This window comes from Notamacropus eugenii, chromosome 6 (genome assembly GCF_028372415.1).
Source record: "Notamacropus eugenii isolate mMacEug1 chromosome 6, mMacEug1.pri_v2, whole genome shotgun sequence".
Classification (NCBI taxonomy): domain Eukaryota; kingdom Metazoa; phylum Chordata; class Mammalia; order Diprotodontia; family Macropodidae; genus Notamacropus; species Notamacropus eugenii.
Window position 1 is genome coordinate 227,759,157 of NC_092877.1, and position 12,010 is coordinate 227,771,166.

General features: G+C 38.0%; 1 protein-coding gene across 14 annotated transcripts in view; it reads left to right on the plus strand.

The window, feature by feature from the left end:
• Positions 1–12,010, plus strand: part of DOCK9 (dedicator of cytokinesis 9) — a 352,890-nt gene that overhangs the window by 260,080 nt on the left and 80,800 nt on the right. For all 14 annotated transcript variants that reach the window (XM_072622068.1, XM_072622059.1, XM_072622061.1 and 11 more), the window contains exons 32-33: positions 531–644; positions 9,445–9,565. In XM_072622068.1, the coding sequence (XP_072478169.1) occupies positions 531–644; positions 9,445–9,565 (235 nt within the window). The remainder of the gene's footprint in view (positions 1–530; positions 645–9,444; positions 9,566–12,010) is intronic.

A 12,010-nucleotide genomic window follows, 5' to 3' on the forward strand; every position in this document is an offset into this window, starting at 1 on the left:
GAAGAGATAACCATACCCCTCTCCCCAAATCGCTGTGTTTTTATTGTTTATATATCCTGTATTTATCTGTAAACATATTGTATCCCCATATCCCTCAAGGTCAAGGACTGTGTGTATCTCCAGTGCCAAGCATGTTGCCTGGCACATAGTAGGTACTTGAGAAGTGCTTATCGATTCATTGCTTGATAAATAATGTGCCTGTAGAACATTAAATGGACTTTACATGTCTAATAATTTTCTCTAAGTCACAAGATTGTTAGGTACCGCCCTAGAGCAGAGCATGCCAAGCTTCACGGCCAAACTAATGTAAAATTCAATTGGGAAATGTTTAACAAAATCAATTTTTAAAAAATACCATGAAAGTAATGTTAATTTGTGAATTTCTAAGTCATTGAGTGGCCCCCAAAGCTCCATTTCTATTTGACTTTGACACTGTTGCTGTAAATGAAGACATATTGAAAAATCATCCTTCTCCTAAGTTCTCACAGTGATGTGGTAAGTGAGGCTCAGGTGCTTGTGTCTTGTTTCAGAGTCACCAAGCAAGGATTGCTACTTTATATCTACCTCTCTTTGGCCTACTAATAGAAAACGTCCAGCGAATCAATGTGAAAGATGTGTCGCCCTTCCCGGTCAACCCCAGCAGTGTAAGTGAGCATTTTGCTTGGTTTGTTACTTTAGGGGCTCCATAAGATCTCAGTGAACTGCACTGAGTGGGGAATGAGATGTTCTGATTAGTCAGATTTTATAGAATTTTCAGGTTCAGCCCTCATGCTGTTCCCTCATTTTAGAACTACAGTGTCGGATTGGTGAGACTTCACATCCTTAGTGTATGTCTAATTTGTCAAAGTCATGGCACCCTCTGTGTATCATTTGACTATCACAGGTGTTGACTTTAAAATTTTTTTAAAATGAATTAATACATATTATATATGGCTTATGAGACAATCACTTATTGCATTTAGTGAGTGACCAGGGACTATAATGTGCTCCCAGCAACCCCCAACAGGATCAAGTCATGGAAAGGCCCAAAGACCCTGACCATAGAATCAGAATAGCTCAGAGATGTTGGATGATAAGGAAGAAGGAAGCTACGATATACCTGAGATAGGACCTAAATGATAATGCTGAGGACAAGTGGGGATTGATTCTACTTCATAATCCAGGCTTTCCAACTTACCACTTCTGTTATAACATATGTTGTTGTTCATGTATTTCAGTCACGTCCAATTCTTTGTGACCCCATTTGGGGTTTTTTTGTCAAAGAGTGGTTTGCCATTTCCTTCTCTAGCTCACTTTACAGATGAGGAAATTGAGGTCAATAGGGTTGAGGGACTTTCCCAAGGTCACCTAGCTAGTAAGTGTCTGAGGCTGGATCTGAACCCATGAAGATGAGTCTTCCTGACTTTTGGCTTGGTGCTGTATCACCAACCCCTGTTACACTATACAAGTTATTTAACATCTCTAGACCTGTTTCCCAAAGAAAATGGCAATAACAACCCTTGTTCCACATACCTCGTGAAATTGTGAGCTTCCAGTTTGTACTGTCGCTATTAGAGCTTAAAATGCACTAAGACTTTTGGGACACCCTGTATCGGTAAGAGTGATACCCTGTGTATGTGAGAGTTGGTATTAGAAGGCAGTATGTAGTCATATGGATTTGGAGGTAAAGGACTTGCATTTGAATGTTCATTCCGCTGCTTGCTTCTTACGTGACTTTGGGCATTAACTTCCCTGGGGGTACTCTTTGCTCAGATATGAGATGAGGTAATTAGATGAGTGGGTCTCAAGGTTGTTGGTCTCAGGACCCCTTTATACTCTTAGATATTATTGAGGACCTCCCCCAACCCGCCAAGAGATTTCAGTTATGGAGGTTACATCTGTATTTATTGTGGTTGAAAATATTAATTTCAACTTTGTCTTATTGTTTTTATTATTATTAAAATCCCTTTAACCTTACAGACCCTTGAAAGAGTCTCGGGGACCCCCAAGATTCCCTGTACCAGACTTGAAGAGCTGCTGCACTAGATAGTCCTGTAAATCCCTTCTAGTCCTTCCGTCTTGTTATGTCCCGTATCTGCAGATGTTCTCCTGCCACCCAGAAAAGCCAGCATTTTTTCTTAGACATCGAATTTTTCTTTTTGTCAGTGTTGTTAAGTTAGTCCCTTGGAAATGTATTTGCCTTCCCTTTCCTGTTTTAGCCTCCTCTCATCTTTTATGTGATTCATTGTTTTCTGGACTCTTAAAACATTTATGTACTTCATCTCCTTGCAATTTTCAGGGCTCTTCATTCCCAAGATCATGGTGATTTATTTTTTCTTATTCTTACTGTTTCCTTCATAAACTTTGGCTTTTGGGGTCGGTCTCTAACTTGTACTTTACCTGCCTTGGGAATTGTTACTTGCCCTTTCTCTTTTTCCTTCCATCTTCAGTCATTGAGGTCAAAAGTCTTTTACTCAGGCAAATTCAAAAGCCAAGTGCAGGTGCTTCTCCTTTTCCCCCTTTCCTTTCTTTAACAGACACTGTCTTACCTTCCAAGGAATTTGACATTCTATTTATCCTCTACTATCTGCCACCTGGCCCTCCGCCCTCACTTCTCTCTCTTGGAATCCTTACCTCCATTCAAGTCTTTCCTCCATCAGATCTTTCCTGATGCCCCCAGTGGCTACTGATCTCTGCCTTCCCTGAATTCCTTTATACAGTATTTGCTTTGTATATACATTGTGTTCCGAGTGTGGTTTTAAGCTATAAAACTGCACTAAGACTTTTTGGAATACCCTCTATTTTGTAGTTCTTTATATATGTGTGTGTCTTCCTCTCAATAGAATGAAACCCCAGGAGGGCAGAGACATTTTTTTTATTTCATTTTTTTCTTTGTAACTCCAATGCCTAATACAGTGCCTTTCCTTCATAAATGTTTCCTGAATTGAATGACCTCTTTCCTTGCTTGTGCAAGGAAATAGAAAGCCTTAAAGATCCTTTTAATGTCCTCATTCTTATTTCTGTTTTATGAGTAAAAATAGTAATTCATTGTTCAGTCATTTTCCAGTTGTGTCTGACTCTTTGTGACCCCCATTTTCTAGGCAGAGATACTAGAGTGATTTGCCATTTCCTTCTCCAGCTTATTTTACAGATGAGGAAACTGAGGCAAACCAGGTTAAGTGACTTGCTTAAGGTCACACAGCTCCTAAGTGTCTGAGGCCAGATTTGAACTCAGAAGGATGAGTCTTTCTGACTTCAAGCCCAGAACTCTACCCACTGCCCCCAAATAGTAATAAAATAGTAATAGCTAACATTTACATAACACTTCAAGGTTTGCAAAACTCTTTACAAATACTTACTATTTGATGTTCACAACAACCCAGTGAAATAGATGCTGTCCTTATCCTCATTTTGAAGGAGAGAGAAATGAGACTGAAAGGGGTTAAGTGACTTGCCTAAGGTAACACATCCAATAAGTATCTGTGGCAGAATTTGAACTCAGTTCTTTCTTCCTGGCCTCCCAGTCCCGAGGTCCATTGAGGACACCACCTACTTTCCTCATGACATTTCTATGAATACACCTTTCCAGGTTTTCCTTTTTAGCTCCTTGGCCTTTATCTTACATTCTTTGATCATCTTTGCATGTTTTCACAGGTCGCTCTTTTAGGTTTCTGACCTTTTCCACTTTTTAGTGCAATGCAGTCCCTTTTCACTAATTGTTCTCCTGTGGTCAGGTAGAGCTTTGAAGCTTTTCCTGTCTTATCATCCTATGCTTTATTCAGGTTGAGAGACATAGACATTAAACTGTATACGTATACATACGTGTGTATATGTGTACATGTATACATATATTACACATAAATACATATAACATGCTTAACTTTCTCTAGCAGCTATTACATTTTACTATGAAACATCTTCTACCCATGTTTGCCCTGTTACTATTATATAGCAGAGGTTATTAACCTGGGGTCCACAGACTTTTCCCACTCCCACGTCTACCCTCAAATTTATCTCTAACCAAGGATAGATTTCAGGGGATGCGTGAACTTGGATGGGGGGGAAATACACCCTTATTTTTATTAACCTCTTAACTGCATTTTGGCATTTTCTTTAATTATTTAAAAACATTATTCTGAGAAGAGGTCAGACCTCTGGCCATGACCCTAAAAAAGTTCAAAAGTCCTGTTCTGTGGTTACATAAAAAAGGAACCTATTAACTGAACCACATAGCTGATTGGAGAGAATCTTATGTAATTTACTTGTAAGAAAATTGCCACCAGAAATGAATGAATCCTAAAAGTAACATCATAGTCATCATAACAAACATGATATGGTACTTACTATGTGTCAGACGCTGTACTAAATGCTTTACAATTATCTTGTTTGATTCTCACAATAAGCCTGGCAGGTAGGTGTTATTATCATTCCCATTATATAGATAAGGAAACTGAGGCAAACAGGGTTAAGTGACTTGTCCAGGGTCACACAGTTACTAAGTGTCTGAGGCTAGATTTGAACTCAGGTCTTCTTGACTCTAGGCCCATCACTCTGTCTCCTGTACCACCTAGCTGCCCATCCCATTTACCCTTTTTTTCTCACAAAAATGTCTGAATGCCCTGTGTTTGATTTCTATACTGCTTCCTCTATATTAATAATTTTCCAGCATTTTTGAAATCATCTTTCCCTTTGAAATAGAAACTAGAAATGCTCAGTGGTCCCTGTAATGTCTTCAATATAGATTATGCCTTTTTCATGGCATTACCCTCAATTTCATTAACTTATACTCCTACCTCATCTGATTTATTATTTTTTAAATAAATTTTAAATAGTTCCTTCTCTTTGCAGGATAATGCCTCCATGTAAGCAATAAACAGGCCCCAGCCTGGATATTACTGCCTCTTTTACATATCCACGCTACGGTTGTTTTGCTTTTAAATTTACTTTCCTATAAAATCTACAAATGAACCACAGAGTAATGAGCTGTGTGGCAGCCTTGCCTTACTCTCCTCTCCATTTTCGCTTCATTTCCTAACCTGTATTGACCGTGAGGATCCATTTCATGTTGGCATGTCATGCCCTCACATTATTTCAGAACTTTTAGCAAAACAATCCATTCAATCAAATCCAGCCAGCTCAGTTTTCCAGTAAAGGGATACATAAGGCGTTGTGTTCGGTACTAGGGTAACAGAAAAAAACAGAAACTTTTCTGGTCCCCACAGAGCCTACATTCCCCTGAACCTAGAAGGAAGCTAGAGATTCTAAGAGGGGAAGATGAGGTAGGAGTGCCTTCCTGGCATGGTGGGTAGCTTATGCAAAAGCTCAGGAATACAAGGTAGTCTGCTAAGTTTGGGAAATAGCAGCTAGACCGGTTTAGCTGGAACATAGGATACAAAAGGGAGTAATATGGAGTAAAGTAGCATCTAGGTGGTGCAGTGTGATAGAGCAGTGGGCATGGAGTCAGGAAGACCTGAGTTTAAATCTAGCCTCAGACAAGTCACTTAACCGTGTTTGCCTCAGTTTCTTCATCTGTAAAATGAGCTGGAGAAGGAAATAGCAAGTTACTCCAGAATCTTTGCCAAGAAAACCCCAAGTGGGGTGAGAAAGAGTCAGACACAACTGAACAACAAAAAAGTATTGTGGATTTTTTAGTCAGTAGGCAGCTCACAGCAATCTTTATGTACAGTTTAGTGGGCCCCATTTCTTTTTGAGTTTCATACCATTGAACCAGATGATTTCTGGGTTTCTTTCCAGCTCTAACATTCCATGAGTCACCAAAAACCTTAAAGCTAATTAATGGATGAGTCTGGATTTGACAGCCAAGTGGCTGTCCTGAATCCTGGGCTGATGACTAATGACTTCTGACACATCCCACTACCCTATGAATTGAGGATTTAGATTACTTGTATTTGGATTCATCAAGGTTTTGCTGTATCTTATAAAAGGCACAGATCGCAAAATGAAAAAGAATATTGTACTTCAAATGAGAAGATCTCAGTTCAGTTTCTAATCCTGAAGTATTTATTACTAGCAGTGTTTCTCTGAGCAACCCACTTAACTTCTCTGTGACTTAGTTTCTTCATTTGTAAAATGAGGCAAAGCATAGTTGTACTACCTACCTCAAAGAGCTGTTGCAAGGACATGCTTTAGAAATGTGAATTTAAAAAATTCATATCTATTTATGGGATGAGATTTCATTAAAAACTTAAAACTCTGAATTTTTAAAAAATTACCAGTCCTTGAGATCTTCAGCCTGTTAAAATGCATAGACAGCAATTGCTTTCTATAAAACTTTTTAGGGAACGGGAAGAGACTCTTAAATATCAGGAAAACAAAACTCCCTTTGCAGCCAAATGGTGATTTCAGGGTTGTCGTAGACAGATGTGGAAGGAGTTGTGAACAAATCTCCTCTAAGTATTTCAGAAGTTAATTTGCTCTTTGGAAATTACTTTTCATGCTCCATTTAGAAGGTTCCTTTCCTAAAGTGTTCTATACTCATGTTGCATAGGAAAAACTAGTCATTATCTCTCCTTTCTTCCTATTCCATTTTTTACTGGTCCTTTAGTACAGTAGGAATTACATTTGGAAAGGCTAAGCATAGAAACGCTTAAAGCAAAACCACACCAGGACTGAGTTCTAAAAGAAGCAGGTGCTTCTTTTTAGCTCATGAACCTTGGAGAAAATGCAGCTTAGAAGATCACACTCAGTGACTCACGCTCACACTCACACCAGGTCTTTCTTTTACAAGAGGAGTGTCAATTTATTAAGCATGAAGAATTAAACTTTGGGAAAATTTGAGCTCAGGGACAAAGATAGAAATGTCATTTGTTAATCATGGTAAATTAGTTCATTTAGACAAATTCTTTCAGATAGAAACTCATTTTAGAATCTAGATAGATGAATTTAGATAGAAATTCGATTTTAGTAACATCTGTCTAGAAGCACCCTTTGAGAACTGGCCTGTAGTGTAGAGGGGTGAGAAAGAAGACACCTGCTGGGTCCCCTGCCCCATTGTGTCTAAAAAGTACTCTTTAAAAAAATTAAATGTTTTGTGAGAAGCGTAATATTAAACGTCAATACAGTTATCTAAATAAGCTTAGTTACTCTTTACATTTAAATTAATTCACTGTTCTTTAACACATAAAGAATAGCAATTTTTCAGGCTCTCTCTCCAAGTACCTGTGAAGATTTTGTGATCATTCGGTCTTGCTCGCTTTTGCATATGGGACCTAGATTTTTTTTTAGTTCTCTTTTGTGCAAGGGTTTTGGTTCTAACTTCTTTAACTGTATCATATATTTCATTCTTGAAGGTTTAGTCAACAGTAATGTGACCCTCTACTTAGTCAACATTATAGTCTGTACCGCCTCAAAAGTTTTAAGGAAGACCCATGTTTAATCAGGTTCAGACTGTTCTTTTCTGGGGAAAGGGACTGAAGTTTTTAGAGGTATACCACCATCTTGGCAATAAAGAAATATCCTTAAAAATGTATCCAAAGCCTTCTGCATTTGTTCTTTTAGGATGAAATAATTTCCCACAAATGTGGAGAAGGCCAGGTCTTTGCAAAACTGAAGCAATAATTGTGTGAATCTTAACATAGGCAATATTGATTAGCCTGGCAAAGTGGACCCACTTTGCCCCCTGAATTATCAAAATAATACTTATCCACTTGTTCATGACATTTATTGGGTAATTACTGTGCTTGTGGCACTATGGTGCATCCTTTGGGCAAAAGAAAAGATTCAGAAAAAAATAAGATAGGGTTCCTTCCTCCATAGATCATATAGCTGTTAGGGGATATAAGACATGTACCCAAGTAACTAGCACAAGCCATTGTGTAAAAGTGCTGTAAGAAGATATAAATTCAAAGGAAAGATTATTTCTGTCTTGGGGAAATACAGGGTGTCCCAAAAGTCTTAGTATGATTTTAAGGTCTAAGAACTTATATTGTAAGGCTCTAGTTAATTTAGAGAGTACTTCGGAGATTCTTCCTGTAGGAAAACAGATAAAAGTTGAAAGTTAATAATATTCTCAACTTATGCTCTCATTCTTGTGCATATCTTTCCCTATATGCTCTATAGATCAGAGGGTGTTAACTTTTTGTGTTCTGCACCTCTTAGACAGTATAGGGATGCTTATAGATTCCTTCTCAACATACTCTTAAAAAAATTCATTAAATAAAATACATAGGAAATGAATTATATTGAAATGGAGTTATTAAAATATTTTAAAAACAAGTTAGAACCCTTAATCTAAAGGAATGGCACGATGTATTGGAGGCATTTCTGGACCTCTTCATATTTTGTAACTGTCATCACAACATTCAGCATGGCTGTTATCTGTTTTCTTTCACTTTCACAGGGCTGGCTTATCCTCTTTTCCCATCACATGGTCCTTAATATCTTTTATGCCTTTATTGCTTGCGAATTCTTTTCAGTACTGGACTGCAGCCTACTTATATCCCCGTATATGTATACATATACATATCCCCGTATATGTATATCCCCGTAGATGTATACATCTACCCCGTGCTCTTTGGATCAGCTCTCATTTAGATTCTTGAATACCTTGAAAGATCAAGGTATTTATTCCATGAATAACAACCAGTTAGCATCATGAAGAGACAGAAAAGAAAAGAAAAGTTTGGGCTTTGGCAACAGGGAGCAACCTGTGCTTGTTGAAAGTGCTAGGAAATTTCCCAGTTTTGAGCCAGTATTCTCTCCCCTCCATCCGGGGCTTACCATCTTCAGTACTTGCACAAGATAATAGTAATAATGATAGCTCGCATTTATATAATATTTTAAGGTCTGCAAAACCCTTTTCAAATATTTTCTCATTTTAGTTCTCGCAGGAGGGAGGTACTGTTATCATTATTTTACAGATGAGGAAACTGAGGCAGACAAAATTTAAGCCAATTGTCTAGGGTTGTTACACAGCTACTAAGTGTCTGAGACTGAATTTGAATTCATTTTCGTAAATCAAGTGCATTATCCACTATACCCCCATCTGCCTCTGATAGAGGCACTGATAGATAGACTAAACTAAGGTTATAAAGACAGCTCCTGAAAAAGGAGAAATGCACGTTATCCTGCAACTGGCTTAGGAGAGAAATGTTGAAGCTGCACTGCTTTGTCTATCTCACCTGATCACATGGGATATCTGTCAAAGTAACTTGCAAACCCAGAGGCACTCTACAAATTCAAGTCATTATGTTCTCCAATTGTAAATATGCCATATCTCCTTTCCTTTCCTCCCTTTTCTGTCCTCATCTCATTCCTCATTTTCACTTTGGTTGCCTCTTTTCTCACTTTCTCCTAGTTAGTGTGAGGTTACTCATATAACTTGTTAAAAGAAAAAAAAGTGCCCTCATATTCCCCGAGATGGAATGATTTTAGGTAGTAAATATGAACTGTTCAGTAATAATTATGACTTTTTTTCCCTCTCGCTCTCTTTTTGGGGGTTGACAGACTGCAAAGGATGAATCACTAAATATGCCAACTACAAATCCATTAGTAACCCCGCAGAAATCAGGAAACACGCTGGATAACAACCTCCATAAAGACCTCTTCGGAGTTATCTCTGGCATTGGTAAGGCTTTTCATATTGTCTACTTTCCTTTAGTTTTAAATTTCTGCCAAAATGATCTTCTTTTAATGTCTGAATGAATGAGTTAACATTTTTAAAGCATGAGTTTCTGCTTTGAATTTTTTCTTTTTTGTCTTAATTGAGGAAAAAAAACCCCTATATTCTTCCAGTACTAGACTGACATAATGACTCTGATTTTACATGGAAATGCAAGTAAAGCATTTTAAAATAGCTTATGTATAATATTTAGAGCCTTTATGTGGCTGTAGATTTTTATTCAATGTTTAGCATTTTAACTTAAAATTCTGTTGTTTATGCTTTCAGAAAATTAGGTTGGGGTGGAGAAATCAAAGATAGATTGTACATAATCTCAACTTACAACAATAGAGTTTTACACTTAGGATATAAAGGAGAGAATCATAGAAGAAATAGTGATGTATTACTGGTGAAATTTTGCAAAATATCCTTAAATAGAAAGAGTCTAGAATGTCTTGATTCGTTTAAAGGAAGTCCTAGACTAGATCAAGATTTTAATTGTATAGGGTTATAAATTAGGTCCTTTCATGGATGCAGAAAGGAAAATCTGTTATCTTACCAGTCCTTTACTATGTGAGATGTCAGTCTAGACCCCAGACTAGAAAAATATTTTAAATACCTTGTAACTAAATTGTCACACACACTTTCACAGTCTGCCTGTTTCTTTCCCATCCCAATCTGGATTGATTTTAAATTGTATTATGGCTTGCAGATAAACCTTGGAAAGGTTGCCTGATATCACACTATGAGTTAGTAGAAAAACAAGACTGAAATCTTGGATCTCTTCATTTCCTAATGCACATTGTTGTATTTTGTGATATCTGAATTTCCAACAAGCTATCCCTATTTGAAGCTCAGATGTTTGAGAGTGTCATGGTATCAGAGACTGGAAGCCAGAAGGGCCATCAGAAAGCAGTTAGAGCAACCTTCTCATTTTACAGTTTGAGAAACTGAGCCTCAGATGAGTGAAGTTACTTGTCCAAGGTCATCAGTTGCTGCCGAGTTGAATTTTGAACACAAGTCCTCTCTCTTCCCCATCACTGTACTAGCTGCGTGCTGACCTTGCTGCATTTACGTAGGACTGAACTAAAACGATTTGCCCCTTCCCCACTACTCAGTTGTGTTTGAATTCCATTGTCCATACCACATTTCATGGGAAGTCTGATACGTATCCAGGCCTGTACTCAAATGTCTGCTATATTCTTCACCACTGAAAAACAATAAACGAAACCAAAACCAAAAATTTAAATCCTTTGTTTCCTTCCATTCAGTTAGCCTGTTCATGAGCTAGATACAGTCAAATCTGAACGTGTTCTTTTATTCTGTGAAAATTTCCAGTTGATTTGAGTCCAAATGCCTATCTTCTAGCCAGACTTTTCCTTAAAACTGCCTCGTAGACTCAGTGCTGCCCACATAGATTCCTCACCAGATGGTCTTATCATTTTCAAGTGTGACATGTACCAGGATGCTTGAAACCCGCTGATCTGTTGCTCGGGTGAAGTTTGCATATGATTAGCTTAGTTTTAAATAGCAAATATTCTTTGCTTCAGGTATGCCTCCTCTGCCTTCCCTTTTCTCTGTTAGCCCATGCACTCTGCATGGTAATTAAGGGGAGGATGAATCTTTTTAAATCTTTATTTCATTCGCATGCTGTTTATCAAAGATTTTTTAGTCATCTGTAGAGTCCGACTGTTGAAAACATGAATGTAATTCTGCTACGTATGTTAGTTGCTTTTGAGTCATTATATCACCATCTGTTTCCTTGAGACGAGGATGTTAGTTCTGGAATCTGGCCTGGAATTCTGAGATTTTAGGAGCCATTTTACTTGCAGTTCCTGAGCCTTAAAATGAGATTGAAAGTTTTATTTTCTTTTTTCCCCACCTAAATCCTATCTAGCACAGCAGAGCTAAGTCACAAGGAGGTCAGAAAGACCCTGGGATTATCTCTTGTTCTGGAGTCCATCTGTCCACGAGTATAAAACAGCTGAGAGTTATGTCCTCCCTTCACCTTTCTCTGCCATGGCCTCCAGCATACACTGTTCTAACATGCTGTCTGTGTGGCGCAGGATGAGGAAAATAAGCCTCCTGTTCTTGGATTTTTTTTTACACTTTCAGTCTTTGTTTCTATTTTCAAATTTGCCTTTTTCTCTCTGTTCTCATTCCTGATATGGTAGAAAGAGTTCTGGACTTGGAACTGGGAGAAGCATGGATTTGAATCTCTAAGCCTTAATTTCTTCATCTGTAGTAATCGTAAGGTAGTAAATTTAGAGCTGGAAGTGCCCTTAGTCAAGTCCAGCTCCCTCATTTTACATGATGAGGATGCTGTGATTCAGATAAATGAAATGGTTTTTCCAAGCTAGTAAGTAATTGTCTGAGACAGTATTTGAACTCGGGTCTCCAAGTCCAGTGCCC